Source organism: Trifolium pratense, linkage group LG1 (genome assembly GCF_020283565.1).
Source record: "Trifolium pratense cultivar HEN17-A07 linkage group LG1, ARS_RC_1.1, whole genome shotgun sequence".
NCBI lineage: Eukaryota > Viridiplantae > Streptophyta > Magnoliopsida > Fabales > Fabaceae > Trifolium > Trifolium pratense.
Window position 1 is genome coordinate 10,643,447 of NC_060059.1, and position 18,778 is coordinate 10,662,224.

At 34.4% G+C, this 18,778-nt stretch overlaps 3 protein-coding genes across 4 annotated transcripts; 1 reads left to right on the forward strand and 2 right to left on the reverse strand.

Moving 5' to 3' along the window:
- Window positions 1-2,925: 2,925 nt before the first annotated feature.
- LOC123910681 (exocyst complex component EXO70A1-like) lies at window positions 2,926-10,331 on the reverse strand. The gene is made up of 12 exons (XM_045961901.1): window positions 9,879-10,331; window positions 9,591-9,686; window positions 7,587-7,792; window positions 6,256-6,501; window positions 5,869-6,007; window positions 5,579-5,791; window positions 5,265-5,470; window positions 4,682-4,879; window positions 4,479-4,578; window positions 3,596-3,714; window positions 3,357-3,503; window positions 2,926-3,253 (listed from the first exon to the last, which is right to left on the reverse strand). Exons 1-12 carry the CDS (start codon window positions 10,038-10,040, stop codon window positions 3,136-3,138), a joined length of 1,950 nt encoding a protein of 649 aa, XP_045817857.1. The 5' UTR covers window positions 10,041-10,331; the 3' UTR covers window positions 2,926-3,135.
- Window positions 10,332-14,242: 3,911 nt separating this feature from the next.
- LOC123910823 (nudix hydrolase 26, chloroplastic) lies at window positions 14,243-17,584 on the forward strand. 2 transcript variants are annotated; one of them, XM_045962190.1, is made up of 7 exons: window positions 14,243-14,492; window positions 14,578-14,628; window positions 14,749-14,841; window positions 16,647-16,741; window positions 16,936-17,050; window positions 17,163-17,227; window positions 17,259-17,584. In XM_045962190.1, coding segments are annotated over exons 1-7 (612 nt in total). In that variant the 5' UTR covers window positions 14,243-14,300; the 3' UTR covers window positions 17,260-17,584. The 2 variants fall into 2 exon arrangements, with proteins under 2 accessions (XP_045818146.1, XP_045818079.1); XM_045962123.1 differs by lacking the exon at window positions 17,259-17,584 and having other exon boundaries at window positions 17,163-17,243.
- A 115-nt stretch (window positions 17,585-17,699) lies between these two features.
- LOC123888215 lies at window positions 17,700-18,638 on the reverse strand. Its single transcript, XM_045937191.1, has one exon. It carries the CDS (start codon window positions 18,636-18,638, stop codon window positions 17,700-17,702), a length of 939 nt encoding a protein of 312 aa, XP_045793147.1.
- Between the last annotated feature and the right edge of the window lie 140 nt (window positions 18,639-18,778).

Here is an 18,778-nt window from a genome sequence, read left to right on the forward strand (position 1 = left end):
TTAGGTGACTTTTTAGAGTGTCAACATAGTTGGGATGCATGTTGTATTTGTACTCTTGTGACCTTTATAAAAAATAATAAAATTATCAACGTACATTTTATTTTTATTTCTACATTTTTTTATAATATTGTTTAATTTGATTTAATTTTATCATAATTTATTTCAATAAATTTATTATTTTTTAATATCTATTGAATTTACAATATATTTTATTCATTACTTTTTATGTATAGAGTAAATATCTCAAAAAATTAAATATATAATATCTTTTTATTTTTTGGTTTTTTGTTATATCTAATCTTTGAAACTAAATTTTAAAAATTGCATAAATTATTAGTTACTTCTTTATCTTTTAACCTCATATTCCAAAATAACTCAAGTATATTATTGACATAAAAAATAACTCAAGTATTGCTCAAGTTATTAGAGATCAAACTTGAATACTCTTGAATAAGATTTTAATTTGGAACAGAATCTAAAATTGAGAATTTTACTTTTAATTTAGTAGTTTAAATGATACAAATTTTAATTAAAGAAATGACAAAGATGTCATAACGTTTAATTTTTTTTAATATTAGATAAATAAAACACAATTTGTTTTCTTCATTTTCATGCGTTAAATATGAGTCTTTAAGTTAGGAATATCATCATCCAATTACATGCATAATACCACCAACCAATTACACAATTCCCTCGTTCTCATAATTTAGTCATGCATATTGATCACCAAAACACACACACAAGACACACTCAATTATTACATGCATATCACCATCAATATTAGAATTCGTTCTCCTTAATTTTTCAATATATTAGTAACTACATGCATAATCATCTTATTTCTTTTCATATTTTCTTTTGTATTTTTCTCTTTTCTTTCCTTTCATCTTTTTTCATACACTTAAATAAAAACAATTGTGCAAACATGCGGAGTATATTTCTATTACAAACATAACAATATATATATATATATATATATATAATAAATTTATTTTCATCCAATATATATTATATGTATTACTAAAAAAAATATTTGGTGTCTTTTTTAGATATGGAGTTTTGGGCAGTCGTACATCTCGATCCGTGCTTAGAGTTGTCATTGTTTACATGTCTTTACCATATAAGTTTATTTTGTCTTCATGTATCTATTAAACTATTTGTCTTGTGTCTATGCTGGATTTTGTTCCAACCACATAAAAAACAAATATCCCTAAATTGTTTATTTTATATAATTTTATATATGTATAATGAAATAATTTTGATGCAAATTTGAATAAATAATTACTAAATCAGACATCTATCTTATCGGTCTGTAACATTGCTTGTTTTTGTGCTTCAACTTTTGATTGCTATTTTGTTTTGAGCAATGCCACACTCAGCTACAAAGATTTTTTTTTTAAGTTTTTTTTTTTCAGAAATAATTTTCTAAAAAAAAGTTTTACAACCAAAACTATTTTAATCTTAAAAGGTTAACTGATTCCTCGTTTAGTGAAATCTAATAATATGTAATAATTTTATTTATTAAATAAATAAAACACAAAACAAAACATATCCTAAACATATTTTAAACATATCCTTAAAATTGACAACCTTCTATTCATGACAAAAATAAGCAAATTTTATTCCTACTTTTGCATTCGGAATTCTTTTAAGAGATCCTAAAGATCATCATAAAACATGTCTTATGTTATGGTGAATTTGTTAGTAATTTGGTTAAGGATAGCCAAATTTTTTTGCACACCCCTGGCGGCTGCATGTGTCTAACTTATGTCCAACAAAAAAAACATGTCCTTATGTTAGGGTGAATTTATTAATAAAAGATTTTTGTTGCTACTAAAAAAATCAATGGTATTGTTGGTATTATGAAAATTTGACACCAAAACTTTTTTATTCTCTTTATATATATATATATATATAGGTATAGATTAAAAAAATTAGGCTAGATAAACTAACATATTTTACGTACTAGAGAAAACTAACTTACTTTAAATGAATATAATAATAATCAGGGTTTGATCCATGAAATCGCTCATTTAAGACTTAATCTCAGAGCACCAACTCAATAATTTGTTCATAACACGCTCATAGGACCTAAGTCATGGAGAAATCTTAAGCAATAAGCGCGCCTATAAGGGGGTCAAAGATCCCAAGAACATTGGATTAAAAAAGCACTTGTGTGATAGGGGTGCTCGCGGTTCGGTTTGGATCGGTTTTGAGGCAAAAACTCATCAAATCCAAAAATAAATTTATTTGCGGGTCGGTTCGGTTTTGGATGACAAATAAAAAAAATCCAATCTAATCCGATCCAATTTTATGCGGTTTAATTTGGATCGGTTTTTGGACATCCAAATTATAAAATGTAAATTTTTTTATTAAATATTAATATTATAAAAAACACTATAAAATAATAGTTTGACTTTTTTAACAAAATAAATATTTAGTTTGATGTAAGAAATAACATATAATATATTAAAAGTTAATATTTTGGAATGACAATTGTCAATTATATATTTTTTTTTACAAAAATTGTCAATTATATTTGAAACATATCAAAAGGTGAAAAATTAATTAAATTAAACTAACAAATAGTATTAACAAAATTTAAAATGAACAAAAAATAGGTTAATGCAATATATATTCATACTAATAAAAAGATAAATAAATATTAAAATATATGTATGCGGTTTAGTTCGATTTTGATCGGTTTTGAAAAATTGATCCGAAATCCGATCCGATCCAGCGGTTTTCACAAAAGGACATCCAAACACATCCAAAAATATTCGGTTTTTTGCGATTTTCGGTTTTTTTGGATCGGTTTACGGTTTTTATTTGAATTGGTTTGGATTTGAGCACCCTATGATGGTTTGGTACAGTTAAAATAACATAAATAGATACAACAGAGACTATATATAAGTTCATGAAACATTAAAACCCCACTCTGCAAAAATTTTGAATGGAAATAAACTCCGGATTGAAATTTTGTTACATTTACATTGGCTCACAAAACTAAGTAAAATTTCATAAAATTATCATCACCAGTATACAATCAAATGAACTATACAAATAATCTAAGGAAGCAAAAACACTCACCCCTCTTATTAAATCAATGTCCAAGAGAAATAATAATACGACTCATTACCGCTTGGTTTCATTCATGTTTTTTCCTTCAAAAAATTCGCCCAACATTCGATCTAGATCTTCTGCGATGTATTTTATGTACTTCTGAGGATTCTTTCCACTCTCCACTAGAGGCCTGTGATTACACATCATTGTAAGATAATATATCTCATACAATATTAATATATAGCATTGTGATAGTAATGTAACGTTTGAAGTGGATTAAAACGAGAACGCACCCAAAACGTTTCACGAATGATCTGTAGGCAGGCAACAAGACTTCAGCAACTGCAAGCCTAAGAGACTCTCGCAATTCGCTGTCTGGAACTGTCCATTGTGATTGTTTCTGATGGAGTTCCTCAAACATAACATTGAATGTCTTAAACCTGACAACACAAAATACACATTGGCATGTCAAAAGGACAAACACTTTCCGTAACAGGAAGTTCATAAAGAAGCAACCAAAAACGCTACATACCTTTCTTTAACAAGGGCTCTTGAAGCACCACTACTACTTCCAGCTCCGCCATCACCGCCTGCATTACTACTCCCACCACCTGATGAGGCAAGTCCCTGAATAGATAAGCACTGAAGAATCTGCCATGCAAAAGAATCCAAATTCAGCAACGGTAGTATACAAAGATCAATAATGGGCATAGCTTCTGAGCTTTGGGCCAAATTATTGCACAAAGATCAAAACAAGAAACACAAAAATATATCAATATGTACCTAGAAGGAAGACATTACTTCTCAACAAATAAAATTGATAGAAAAGAGAAAAACAAAGGTTCTTTTTTGTATAATTCGCACAGACACACATCCCGTATGCCACCAACTTGTAAGGTGAGGTTACCAAAAAATTATAAGCCCTACTTAGGTCATAACTCTAGGCAATGTGGGACTAAATCCGACCCTTCACACCCAACACAAATGAAGGTCCAGGATGCTGAAATGAAGGCAACCCAAATGTCGCAATTAGGCGGCGAGGGGCGTATCACAATTAAGGCGGAAATTACAACACAACCGCTCACGCGAAGTGTGGACGATGCGATAAGCCCAACGACAGATCTAAGAAAGACTCCATGTTAAAATTTAGGTTGGGCCTAACTGAACCCTACAAAGCAGCTTGTAGGCTGATGACTACCCAAGCTTTATAAGCACTACTTCGGCCATACCTCTAGGACTAAATCCGCCCTTTCACCCCCAACTCAAATTCTACAATGAATAAATCTACTCAACCACCTGTCCTTATTACTACTAACATTATATTGAACTAAACATCTAAAAAAGCAGCCAGCACCAGCAGCTGTAGTTTTCGAAAAAGAAAAAAAAGAAAAGTTGTGAAGTCATTGGAAAAATACCTTTGCCCAAGCATTTCTTTTGTATTGATTTGCATGCTGCTGCACAATCCTCCTATGTCTTTGTACCCAATCATCACCAAGCAAATCCTTGGCTTCAGACCTGAAATAGTAGAAGGTTTGGAGAGTATTAACTTTGAATCATGGAGTGCTGAATACCACTATGATTCCAAGAAATTAGTAACCAATATATGTTGAAGATATACCTCCGAACCGATCTGACAATATAATGAATATTGTTCATGAGAAAAAGATGTGTCAATGCGGGGTCTTTATACTGCTTTGATTTTCCATCTAGATTGATTTGTAAAGCTTGCATTATTCGCATTGTTACAGTAGCTAGCTGGGAAGAATCAGTTCCACCTTCAATTTCTTGGAAAAGTTGCTTCAAGGTGGACCGATAGCTGCAAAGATTTGAAGAACTCTGATCAGGTCAAATATGTGAAGAACCATGACGAAGATCCCAAACAAATTTTCCACACACACGTGAGAGTACATAGGCATCATTCTTATGCAACTCAGAGAAACAGAACTTTAATACGTAATTTCTCCTAAATATAAAAATAGAAATATGATATTTCACAATTCTGTTATGAAATGTCCAAGACCCAAACACCACAGAGCTATGAAATAAAATAAAACATAAATCTAAGTCTAACTATGTAAGAAGAAATAAAAAAAATAATGACAAACATCTATGTAATTGGTGAATGCAGGAAAGAATGTTATAATTAATTTGATGATTTGGCTACAAAATTGGGATTAGATGACAAACACGGAAAAACTTACTCAAACAAAAACTTGACATAGTTAATAACATAGCTAGTCAAAGGATGAACAGTTCCATCTGTTACTGCAGTCTTTGTAGCGTCTTTCTCAACTGCTTCTTCAAAATCTCCAAAGGTCTCCTGCGCAGTTTGTGCAAGTCGTTTTGTCAAAGCCATTGCAGCGTCTCTGATTGCCGCACAAGCTTTGCCTTTAAAAAGTGTTTCAATCTGCAAATTGACAAAGATGGAAAGTCACCATCGGCGGTCGAATATAAATTAGAAAATTTCATTGAGGTTGCATAAAGATTTATGATTTTATTAAGTCAAAAGTCATACCTCTGAATGCAGCTCTTGCATTATTTCATACATGTCCAAAAGTACAAATAATTTTTCTGGAGATCTCTTGCTTTTGGCTATTGCTTCTCCAAAGCTAAGTAGCATAGACACACTATTTGTAGTCACCTCGGCAAAACACTGTTCAGCAAGTGAATCAAAGCCTTCAAATATCTGATCACAAACTTTCCTCTCACCAGCAAACAACAATTTCACCTGTTCACATATAATTACATATTTGAGCCCAATTTAAAAATATAATGAGAAGAAAAAACAGTTTATAATCTTCTTACTGCTATTCGCATGAAATGAATCCAGTTTCCGATTTTGGCTTCCAAAATCTCCCACTGCAGCTTTTGAACATCGTCTTTGTTGAGTTTCTCAACACCAAGTTTTTGAAGACTTTCTTCCAATACATTAGAACGGGCTTCCCTACACAATAATGATGATTTCATGATAATACTAATTAAATTGCAAATGTAATATTTCTCAATGTTGGAAACCGTGTACTAAATAGGAGCACCTTTATACACTTCACTGTTAGGCAACTCTAAAATTCATGGTAAATTGGTAATTTTCATGCTGGTTACATTTAAATTTTTCAAATGTAGAGCTCTACGGAAAGGAAATTTCACCCTTTCCTTCTGAAATTGAATAGTCAATTAAACAAAAAACATTACCTGTACATTGTGAGTAACTGTGGTCGGTGACCAGCTTCAATCATTTGCTGAGCTAAATCATGTAGCAGTGGCAAAATTCTTGGTGGTATAAGAGCGGGAGGTGTGTACACAACAGCATCAGCATTATTGTTGTGAGACTCAGAATGATGATTGGACTTGCCATTATGATCACCCTCATGACCAGGTGACGAAGGTCGCATCGAGTTTGGAAGGCAGTCAAAGAGACGCTCGGGTTCCACAGGTTTGCTGTAATTACACGGCACAAAATAAAATTTGATGGTAATACAAATAGAATTTTCACAAGCAGAAAAGAATCACATGCTCACTAAAAAAATTACTACATAAGCAAAATGTCAAAGATGCCTCAAAGGAAACCATTATCGTCAAATTGGGAGAACCATCTCCCTAAACAGTTCAAATATGTTTCTATGATAAATAATAGTAAATAAACCATCATGCCACTAACAATCTAACAAACGTGGAAAATGTTGAAACTGTTAAGAGTCCTACATTTAATGAGATGAGATATGGCCGGAAAACGTGTTTATAAGTGGTGGGTAATCCTCAACTTACAAGCCGATTTTGAAGAGTTGGAGTTAGTTCCAACCTAAATTCTAAGAGGGTATTAGAGCTTATCCAAGATCCGTTGGGCCACCCACTATCAAATCGCTTGAGTCACACTCCAGATGTCCGGCCTTGGACGTGAAAGAGTGTGTTAAGAGCTCTGTAGCACCGACACTTCTAATGGAAGGTGTGTCCGGTGTCCGACACTGACACATGTGATTACGTTCAATTAGTTAAAATTTCAATTTTTGCCGGTGTCAATGTGTCATTACGTGTCTGGTGTTCATCTGTGTGTCAGTGATTCATAGGCTAAGAGTCCTACACTTGATGAGATATGGCCAGAAAATGTGTTTATAAGTGTTGGCCAGTTTTCACCTTACAAACCGGTTTTGTAATATTGAGTTTGGCTCAACCCAAATTCTAAGAGAAAGAAACACTTCAAAATGTATTATTGGGCTTGCAGTCTAAGAGAAAGAAACACTTCAAAATGTATTATTGGACTTGCAGAAATTGTTTAACACCATATATAAGTAACCAAAAATGACGGGAAAATATCCATATATTATATGTTCACAGCAAACAGGAAGAACCAACTATAGTAAAAGCACAAGTTGCAGTTTTGGTATAGCATGAAAGATTGGATAATCTAATGAAATGTCTATCCCAAATAGTCTGACTATCCATCAATGGTTATTGATTCCATGCAAGCAAATGAACTTTCATCAAACATTCCAAAAGACGAACACCACGAAGTACAAAATACAAACCTGTAAGATAATAATAGCTGATTAAACTCGTCCTGTAGCTTCGAAATAGCTTTATTTAGCAAACTACTGGCATGGCTGACAACACCGTCACTATTCTTAAAACTATTCTTACTGCCAAAAAACTGAATGTTGCTTCTCAACTTAGCAATTGCTTCAAGATAGTTTTCCAGGTCTTCATGCGGCCCTTTGAGTATTTTTGCCTCTGCCTGTTGATAGATCAATGAAAACATCAAAAATGACATTGTGAGTGTGCTGTAGTGCGGCAGTCGGTGGGGTATAAGGAGACAAATAAAAAGAATAACATATATGTACAAAAATCCTACAAAAAACAATAAGACACGTCCTGAAATTGCATCATATGGAGCTAAAGTATTTAAGTATGATGTTAATAGAATCGTTTAAGCACTTCACAATTAGAAATAAAAGTAGGAAACGAAAGCATGCGGCTTTGGAAGAAAAAAGGAAGAGTCAAAAGCTAATGCAATTAAAATGAAGGTAATTCTTAGAATTTAGGCTTCGGCCTAACTCAACCCAAAAATTAGCTCAAGCAGTAAACACTGTCCAAGCCTAATAAGGACTAAATTGCCTATATAGCCAGTCGATGTGGGATCTCAACGAACCCTTTCACGCTCAAGACTGGATATATCTGAAGCGTACACAAATGTGTCTATGTGGGTGTCCCATTAGTAGATATGTTAAAACAATGCCTCAAGTTCATAATTGGACATCTGAAATGTGGACAAACACAAGTGACCCAAATAACAAAACTATGCCATCTTAGAATTTGGACTTAGGCCTAACTTCCCATATGAGGTATATAAGTATCAGTATGCCAAGTGCAAAACCCTTAAGTGAGGCATAGAAATATATCTTGAAATTTATCGAGATTTAAATTTATACTTTTCTCGTTGTTTAACTTCATATTAGAACTCTAGCAGTGTACATATTTTTTAAGACTGGGACCAAAGTGCAATGCTTTTTCAAATTATTTATCTAGCCTCTATCATTTCAGTTTGGTCAAGTTTCACCTTGGCAAAACCAGTTCTGATTGATCCTACGACCACTTATAATTTTGGCAATTAAGCAACTTAGCTTTAATATGTGGCAAATAACTCCTGGCAGTTTCAGTTTTTACAATCAATCATATTTGTTATTTGAAACCAGATGAGATGGACTAATTATAAGTTGAAAGTTTTAAGTAGTTTAATACTCAAAATTCGTGAGGGATTAGAAAGAACATACTGAAAATTTGAGTGGGTTAGTTGCAAAAACCGTTACCACGAATGGGTTATTTGTGGAAGAGTCAGAGTTAAACGCGGTGTTTGCATTCTTATCATTAAATAGTAACAATGGCCAAGATCACTCTTATAATGAGGAAATTTTGAATCATGCATTAAAAACTTTAATATTAAACACTTTAAGGTATCCCCGTGGTTTCTTCTTCTCCATTTTAATATTAAACCACTGTAATTAGAGTTTTTGATCCCTACTAGGCCTCTCAAGGCATCCCCAAGGTTTAGTTTTTGACTCCTTTGGGCCTGCTGGGGGGTTAATTCCCCGGTTGGCATGGGATATCTAGTTTTTCAACACAAGATTGAGATGTCCCCGTCCCAACCACAGTAATTATATGCATGTTTAGTGCCACAGTGGCTTTACTGAAATTTCAGCAAGCCCACACAATTAAACTCATCGTGATACCATGCTCTACGTATCCTTTTGTGATTAACACCGGAAAGAGAATTTAACTTGGCAGGTTGAATTCATCAACAAGAACTAACTTAATCTCTCTGAAGCACGGATACTCCTAAAATAGTGAAGTATCTGTAAGTACCTTAGATTTTTAGTTTTTAAAAAAGGTCTTATTCCGTACCCTTACTCATACCCGCACTCATACCTTACCCGTACCTATGCATCATATATTCTAATGTAAACAAAGAAAAAAGCTATTTTGTGCTAAACAGATCATGGAATCCGCATCAAAACCATGATTATTAGAAAACTAACCTGACGAAATTGATCAAAGTGAGACAATATAATCTCTGCAGCCTTCAAAGTCTTATCAATATTCTCATGAGCTTTTCTAATAGAATGAGTCCTAATCTGCAATACAATACAATACCCAAATGAAAAAAGATACAATTTTCAAAAACCACAAACACAAATACACAAAACTCCCTTCAGATCCCCAAAATTCCATTACTACATGACCAAGTCAAAGACAAGTCAATTGAAGAAAAACCCAAATCTAAAAATCCAATTTTGAAACAAAAGATGAAATAAAGTTGACCTGACCTGAGTTGGACGCATGGCGGTTTCAAGGGCGGAGAGACGGTGGTCAAAGGAACCAAGAATGGTGACAACGTTGTCTGTGATCGTTTGGCTTTTTTGAAGAGACTCTCTCATCAAAGCTGCTTTTTCACTCAATAAATCAGTACCACCCATTGCTATTCCCATCTTCTTCTTCTTCTTCTTCTTCTTCTTCTTTGTTTGGTTGTTTCAGAAACAGAAAAAGAAAAAAAAAGAAAAAACACGAAGATGAACGAAATCACAAGTTACTGTTGGTAGAGATTTTGCAATTTGGTAGCAGCTGTGTTAGAATGTTAGAATGGTGGGTCCCACTCTGGTTTTGGGATTTGGTAGACACAGCACAAAACTTACTGTATATCCTTTGACAGAGTGTCTCTCTTTTTTTATTTCTTAAATCTCACATTAGTCCCTTCCCTTTTTTTGTTGTAGTCCATGTATGTTTTTTTTTCAATCCATGTTCCCGTTTAAAAAAAAAAAAATATATATATATATATATATATATATAGTGATTAAAACCAAAAAAAATAGGAACATATAGGAACTAACGTGATATTTAAGCTTTTTTTTTCACTTGTTAGGATTTTTTTTATGGAAATTTGTAGATAATAAATAATGATTTGTATATGCACAATTAGATGTGTTTTACTACTAAACTAATATAAGTAAGTAGGAATTGGATTCACTGCTGTCACTATTTGACTGCAAATTAATCTCATTCATCCCATCTTTAAATTTGGGTCCATCAAAACTTAATCTAAAGGTGTGCAAGACATGACTGCATGTATATATTTGACTGTACTGGATCTTGATCCTAATAACTAGTCATGAGCTTCACCTTCGGCATGTCTAGCTCAATTTAATCATCAGCTCCACATTCAACATGCCTAGCTCAGCTCGACCATGAGCTCCATCTCCAACCTAGCTCAACTCGATCATGAGCTCTACCTCCAACATGTCTAACTCACCTTGATCATTTAGGTCATGATGAGCTCAACCACCACAATAAGCTCAGTGTGGTCATTCAGGTCATGTTGAGTTCAATCTTTAGTTCAACTATGCAAGTCGTTGGAAAACTCGTCTTGGTCTGCCACCGATTATGTATGAAGGAACATAGTCCCGCAAGTTGCACGTGCTTCAACTCCACACGATATGCATAGACGAGTGACATAAACTGCAAGTGCCTCACCTTCAGGTGTCGTGTACGGACAAGCTGCGCGTGAATATCAGAGTCGTAGCTTATTAGACATCCAAACCCAAAGAGAGGCGGGTTAGGTCAAAAAATAATTAACTATAAAAATGAGAGACTTGGAAGGAAAAGAGGAGAGGCTCATTGTATTGTAAACAATGTATTTCAACTTTGATCATTTTCTAGTACACATCTTTATTTTCTTCTTTTGGTGGTTTCTTTGTTTCGTAGTGCTATTTTTCATTATATATATATATATATATATATATATATATATATATATATATATATATATATATATATATATATATATATATATATATATCTTTGCCATTAAAAAAAAAACTTTGATAATTTTCTGAAATGCTCTAGAAATTTTTAAGGCAGCTCACCTGTTATACTAATCTTATAGTTACATACGTGAAGTGATTAATAGGAATGTTAGAGGGTAAAATTGATATATTTTATACACTTCAAAGACTATTTGTTATATTTATAAACTAAAGAAATTAAATTGAAAAAAATAAAAGACAATTCTTAGAAACTAAATTAATAGTGTGTTGTTTACCTAAAGACGAGGGCGGTCTAGGTTATAGGTGCCCTCATCAGATGAATGCAACTTTCCTTATGAAAATGTTGTGGAGCATGATTAACAATCCTAATGACCTCTGGTGCAAGGTCCTCTACAGTAAGTACGACAGACATAAAGACCTTCGAGTTACTATAAAGGCACAACCTTATGATTCCCCTTTGTAGAGAGCTTTAGCTGGTATTTGGGATCAATTCCAAAGACACGCGGTGTGGCGGGTAGGAAATGAGCAACATATCAATTTATGGCTAGATAAATGGATGCATAATGGACATTTTCTCACTAATAGCTTCACTCAACAAACCATTGACACTACCATCATTATAAAAGACTCTGTGACATAATTTGGAGACTGAATATCAATTTCCTCAGGAATCATCTTCCGCAAAATATAGTAAATCAAGTGTTGGCTATTCCAGCGCCTAAGGTAACGGATGGACCTGATTGCATTGATTGGGTCGGCACCAATACTTGCCATTTTACAGTGCAAAGTGCCTATAATCTTCAACGGGAGCACAACCATCCCATTAACGACGATTGGAAAAGTTTGTGGAGTTGGAAGGGTCCACACAAAATCCAAACTTTTATGTGGATTGCTGCACATGAACGTCTCCTTACGAATTATCGCAGAAGTAAATGGGGCCTTGGTGTATCTCATGTTTGTTCTGCTTGTGGAAATGAATAAGAAACTATCCTCCATATTCTGAGGGATTGTACCCAAGCAACCTGGGTTTGGATCAGATTAGTTGCTTCTAATCACATTACTATTTTTTTCTTTAACTTGCAGGGATTGGATCGTTGACAATTTGAAAAACAAGAAAGCAAGAGCACCTTGTAACGAGTGGAAGACTATTTTCATCGTAACTTGTTGGCAACTGTGGACGTGGAGAAATAAAACTATCTTTGAGGTGGGCTTTCATCGCCCTAGCAATCCAACTCAGGTGATTCTCAGGATGGCAAGGGACGTCGACAACTATGAGTAAACACAAGTGACTGGATGGTCTCTACAAAAGGATACTATTTTCATAGGTTGGAAGCAACCTCAGGACGGTTGGGTCACACTCAACTGTGATGACACTCACAAAAGTTCAATTAACCTTTCAGGATGCGGTGGTCTTCTTCGAGATAACGATATTTGTTTGGTTAGTTATGCCCGCAAACTTGGAACTTGTGATGCGCTTTATGCAGAGATGTGGGGCATGGATATCGGCATGGATTTGGCTCGGAGACAAGGATTTCGCCACCTTCAAGTTGATAGCGACTCAAAGGTGCTAGTCGACATGGTAACAGGAAACTACACCATTAATTGGAACATTCTTACGTTGATTCGGCGCATTCAAGATCTAAAGAATATGAACTGACAACTTTAGATAAACCATATTTGGCGTGAAGGAAGCAAACCAGCTGATTGGCTAGCCAACTTTAGCCTATCTTTAAATACTTTTGATTTGCTCGTTTTGGAGACACCTACTAGAGATCTTCATAAACTGCTTTTTGACGACATATACGGCGCTTGGATGCCTCCAAATGTTCGTTTAACTTTGTAATTTTTTCAACCCACTTGGTGTTGGTCTAGTGGTGTTGGATTGGGTCCTTGGAGTATGTTTCTCTCAAGGTCTCAGGTTCGATTCTCCCTGGTGCCAATTTTGGCGGGCTAAGTCCATATAGAGTAAAAAAACTGTGACCTTAAATGGGACCCCTGCAAGTGGGCGGTGGAATTGGTCCCCTTGTATTAGTCGATCCTAGGGCCGGATACAAAGTTTTCGAAAAAAATTTATTTTTTTTTCTCTTTGGGGGCATGGCTAGAGGTGGGAATAGGCTAGGCCGAGCTAGGCTTTGCCAAGCCTGAGCCTGGCCTGTCAAAAAATCGAAGGTCTGAGCCTGGCCTATGGCCTATCATAGGCTTAAATTCTAGGCCTGAGCCTGGCCTTTTGAAAGTCTGATGTGGCCTGTTAGTCTGTTTAAAAGCCTATTTCATATGAACATATTTAAATAAATAATTATATTTATTTTGAAATATACTTATGAACTAATAAAATAATGTTTCATTTGATATTTTCGAGAATTTGACTATATATGTCATCATATTTCAATTCTAGTTTATAATAATACATTTATATATGTTAAAAACTAATGTAGAAGATTAATAAACTTAAATTACTTAAAAAGTTAATAGATTTATAATTTAATCAAAGTATAAATTTTAATATATAAATAATAATCGTAATAAAAATATTATTCATGTTAACTTAAATAGGCCGGCCTAGTAGGCTTCAAAGGCTTTTTTAATGGTCTGCGGCCTGACCTTTTTAGCTAAATAGGCTTATAAAAAAGCATTGACCTGCTCTATTTAAAGAAATAGGCTGGCCTGAGCCTATGTAGGCTAGGTCTTAAGGCCATGTAGGCTGGCCTGGCCTGTTCCCACCTCTAGGCATGGCCCCCTTTTTTGTAAAAAAAAGAAATAGTGGTATATTCAAAAAAGGAAAAAGAAAAGAAAAAGGTGGAGAGTATTGGAAAAAACAGAGGTATTAAAAGTAAACCGCACAAGTATAGTTTGAAAAAACCAAACGCATAAGCCCATATATAAAAATGCTTCGTTTTCATTTCCTTCCTTTTTTTGGCTGCTGTAATAATGTCTATATGCCGATTCGGCTATTCTCCTGTGAACCATATTTGTTCTTTCCCGAAATACCCTCACAAACTCGTTAAATTCCCTTCGCTGCCACTTTCTGCACTCTCGCGTTCTTCGTCATCAACGATGGAAGCTCCTCCAGAAGGTTATCGCAGAAACGTTGGAATCTGTCTCATCAATACTCACAAAAAGGTCATTCAATCTCTCTCACTCTCACTCTCATATGAAAGGTTAATATGAATAATAATTGACGATGATTATTTCTGTTATGTTGTAGGTTTTCGCGGCTTCAAGATTGGATATTCCAAATTCATGGCAAATGCCTCAGGTAATTTATTTGTATAGAGTTGAATAAACAAAGGAAGAAATGAATGCATAGAGTTATGAATTTTTGTTATTAATTTATTTATTATTGTAATGTGTTAGTTAATAATGTGGAATTATGTAGGGTGGTATTGATGAAGGTGAGGATCCTAGAAGTGCTGCTATTAGAGAACTAAGAGAAGAAACTGGAGTTAGTTCAGCAGAAGTCATTGCTGAGGTACAAATTTTGAACTTCTTTACTTGTTTTCAAGTTCCTATAAATTACATATACATTTAATCGTTAGATAGAACGGCGGAATATGTTAAATGAAGATGTGACACTTGATGTGGACTCTTTGCGTTTCTACAGACGAATGTGTCATGTCTCCGCATTGTATTGGATTTCGGTTAGGGTGAACAAAATTGGGAAAGTAACTCCTACTCTCTTATCCAATAATGTATAATAGGCAATTTCCTCCTTGGACTGCTGCATTTTCATTTAACGTGTCATGTCATTTTTTTTTTAACTAATGAACTTAAAAGTGTGACCTTTTTATTGACGTGTTACAATTTGAAGGACAAAATTGCTAATTCGTAAAAATCAAGGACTAATTTAATTGAGTCGATTACACTACAATTTCAAGGATGAAATTGCCTATTCACTCCCTCCCTTATTTATAAAAAAAAATGTTCCTACAAATTGCATGCTTTGTTTACTCTACCCTGTCCTGATTGATAAAACTTGTAACTGTCAAATTATATTTCACCTCTAATATGTATCATGTTCTTTTGCATGGATTTGTGAGGGGATGGTGGGAAACAAACAATTGTATAAAGTTTCGTCACATATCATAAGGAAATACTTTTCTTAAAGTAGATCGATTCTAATTACTGATTGACACAAATCTCATCGTTGATCTGCTGCATCTCATCCCTTTAGGCATACATATATCAGCTCATACCTGGAAATGAGAACTTTGGTTTATACTTTAGTTAAATATAGGACTGGGTTGACTAAATTACGAGAATTAAAAAAAAAAGTTTGTTGTAGTATTAACTTTGTTGAGAATTGACATGTTTTACAAAGTTTACCTTTCAAGAGAGATAATTAGTTTGTCTTTTTGTGATAGTATCCATTGCATGTAGAAAAAGATGTAACATAATTAGGGGTATGTTGGTTAAGAAATATTTAATGTTATTGAAAATTTGAAAGAGATCTTATGAAAAGGGACAAGAAACAATCTCAAAAGGGTCCTATTTATTAGTTTCAGAGGCTTCAGAGTGACTGAATTAGGCATGCAATACCTTCTGAAGGTGTTATATGCAGGGAAATTTGATTTGTTTCATTGGGGTATGTATAAGGCATGAATCTTTGAATAAAGAGTCTGTCAGTATGATTTCTGTTATCTAATATAATTTTGAGAGTGCTTTTCCAGAAAAAGATGTAACATAATTAGGGGTATGTTAGTTAAGAAATATTTAATGTTGTTGAAAATTTGAAAGAGATCTTATAAAAAGGGACGAGAAACAATCTCATAAGGGTCCTATTTTTAGACACAAAAGTTCCGAGGCTTCAGAGTGATTAAATTAGGCAAGCAATGCATTCTGAAGGTGTTATATGCATGTAAATTTGATTTGTTTCATTGGGGTATGTATGAGGCATGAATCATTGAGTAAAGAGTCTGTCAGTGTGATTTTTGTTATCTAATCTAATTTTGAGAGTGCTTTTCCAGGTTTTCATTTTCAGTTCTAATTTGAGAATTTTATGAGTGGTTTAAAGGATTTATTTCATTATAGGCATAGAGTTTCTACGTCAGGTTTTGTTATTTACTAGTTTTTCTGGAGGATGTCTTATCATAACCTCATAAGTACTGTATTTGTAATATTTCTTTTCTGTTACATCTATATATCATCATAGTCTGATCTGTCAATTAATCCATTCACTAGTATTATTAGTGTTCGATCTACCACGATATCCAAAACAAAGTATTTTTCTTTTCTGCTGTATTCATAGAAGTTCATTTTGGTGGCTTTCTGTTGTAGGCACCTTTCTGGTTAACTTATGACTTCCCACCAAAAGTCAGGGAGAGATTAAATATTCAGTGGGGAACTGATTGGAAGGGGCAGGCACAAAAATGGTAATCGTTTGAATATGCTCATTCTGGAGGGAATAAAACTCAAAACAACACAACCAAATTATATAATGTGAAATCAGCATGCATAACTTTGGACAAGTGCAGGGGGAAAGGGTATTATTGTTATTGGAAAGACATGAAATAAGGGATATTTTGTTTGTCTTTGCTGAATTGTGTATTTTTACTGATATATGCAGGTTTCTTTTTAAGTTCACTGGGCAAGATCAAGAAATCAATCTTTTGGGTGATGGTACCGAGAAACCTGAGTTTGGGGAATGGTCATGGATATCACCAGAACAAGTAATTGACCTTGTAAGTATATGTGATTATGATGACATTTTTAAATTTAATACTGCTTTAAACTAGTTTAGGTTTGGTTCCGTATACAACACAACACATGAATTGGGTTATCTTCTCTATGCAGGCAGTGGATTTCAAGAAGCCTGTCTACAAGGAAGTCCTTGCAGCGTTTGCTCCACATCTGCAATAATCTCATCTCTGCTTCTTCAAAAAAAAATAAATCTCATCTCTGTTAAAAATATCATGGCATCCAAGTCAGAGTTGTCGTGGATCTGCGGGTTGATTTAAAATAATGTGTCACAATCACATATTACTACCGAGACATATATTCTCTTTTTCTCCTCTTGGCCACATGGACAGGCAGAGAAGGAGGATATTTACTGTATTTATATAGTGTATAAGAAATATTTGTGATAACTTAACCTACAAATCCTAAGTTCCTTTGGGGACACAAATGATCTTGATCATTTTTTTACAGGAGACTTTCTTTGTATACAGATGTTTTGGGAGATATTTATAAGTGGTGCTGAACAACTTTGTTTTCAATTGAAGATAGCGAGATATCTTAATTAATTGGTCCGAGTTGGGTCAAAATAATTAATTGGTCCGAGTTATTAATATTGTGCCTTTTGCATCAGTTTTTTTTTTGACAAACAATAAACTATCTCATTTCATTATTCAATAAAGAAAGAATACAAGTAGGTATCGACTCAAAGGTACAACGACTAGACCAAGAAATGGCCGCCCTAGCAAGTGTGTGAGCAACCATGTTCGCTTGCCGCTTAATAAACTTGACCTTAAAGTTTGGATTACATAAGAGAGTATTTTTAATAAGGCAAATAATAGAACTAAACTCAGAGCTACCGCTGCGTAAATTATGAATTGCATCCACCACACTTTTGGAATCCGTCTCAAATATAACATGAGATATGCCTCTTTGTTCCAATACTTTCAATGCTTCAAGTAAGGCTATGGATTCTCCTTCTATAATGGAGCAGTTCCCATTCAACCACGTTGTTTCAGCCATAACAAAGCGTCCCTCATCATCACGAAGACACCAACCAAAACTGGACCTGTTTCGCTCTTTGTGAAAAGCCGCATCAACATTGCGCTTGTACCATCCTTGGACTGGTTTTTGCCAACGTGTATCCTGCTGCTGTTGTGCAATTTGACTCCTATTCTGCTGTACCTGTGCAACCGAGAACCACTCATTCCATAGGTGTCGAGTCTTAACTCCTAAGCTTGTTCCCGGTTCATTATTATCATTCCAAACGCAATTATTCCTATTATTCCAAAGTATCCCTACCAACATTGCGAAAGTACCTGCTGTTTCTTTGTTTTCTGTCAAACAGATGCTAAAAATCATGTCTGCTACACTGCAGAACTGCTGCAATCTTGGCGTGATGATCTGTTCTAGTCCTGCTGCCTGCCGAGCTTGATGACTGGTTGCACACCCGAAAAACACATGCCAATCGTCTTCATTATGTTGATTACAAAGTGGACATAATAGCGAACAAGGAACACGTCTTTCTTGTAATCTCATACGGGTAGGTAAACATCCTTTAACTATCCTCCATAGAAGATGTTTAGCCTTTTGCATCAGTTTAAACCTAGTTCTTTGACAAAAAAAAGCTAGTTCTGAAATTTTTCACAAGCATTAGGATTTCAGCTTCTCATCTGTCCATGAAGTTGCTGAATTTTGATAAGAGAATGATAGAGAAGGGGTCTAAATCAAGTCTT

Excerpts from the sequence above, each read along its gene's own strand:
- LOC123910681 (XM_045961901.1), bottom strand. The coding sequence starts at position 10,040 with ATGGGAATAGCAATGGGTGGTACTGATTTATTGAGTGAAAAAGCAGCT. Across the intron at positions 9,687-9,878 it reads CCGCCATGCGTCCAACTCAG|ATTAGGACTCATTCTATTAG; the intron begins GTCAGGTCAACT and ends ATTGTATTGCAG. Across the intron at positions 3,504-3,595 it reads AGAGCCCTTGTTAAAGAAAG|GTTTAAGACATTCAATGTTA; the intron begins GTATGTAGCGTT and ends TTGTGTTGTCAG.
- LOC123910823 (XM_045962190.1), top strand. The coding sequence starts at position 14,301 with ATGTCTATATGCCGATTCGGCTATTCTCCTGTGAACCATATTTGTTCT. Across the intron at positions 16,742-16,935 it reads AAGGGGCAGGCACAAAAATG|GTTTCTTTTTAAGTTCACTG; the intron begins GTAATCGTTTGA and ends TGATATATGCAG. Across the intron at positions 17,051-17,162 it reads CAGAACAAGTAATTGACCTT|GCAGTGGATTTCAAGAAGCC; the intron begins GTAAGTATATGT and ends TTCTCTATGCAG.
- LOC123888215 (XM_045937191.1), bottom strand. The coding sequence starts at position 18,638 with ATGCAAAAGGCTAAACATCTTCTATGGAGGATAGTTAAAGGATGTTTA.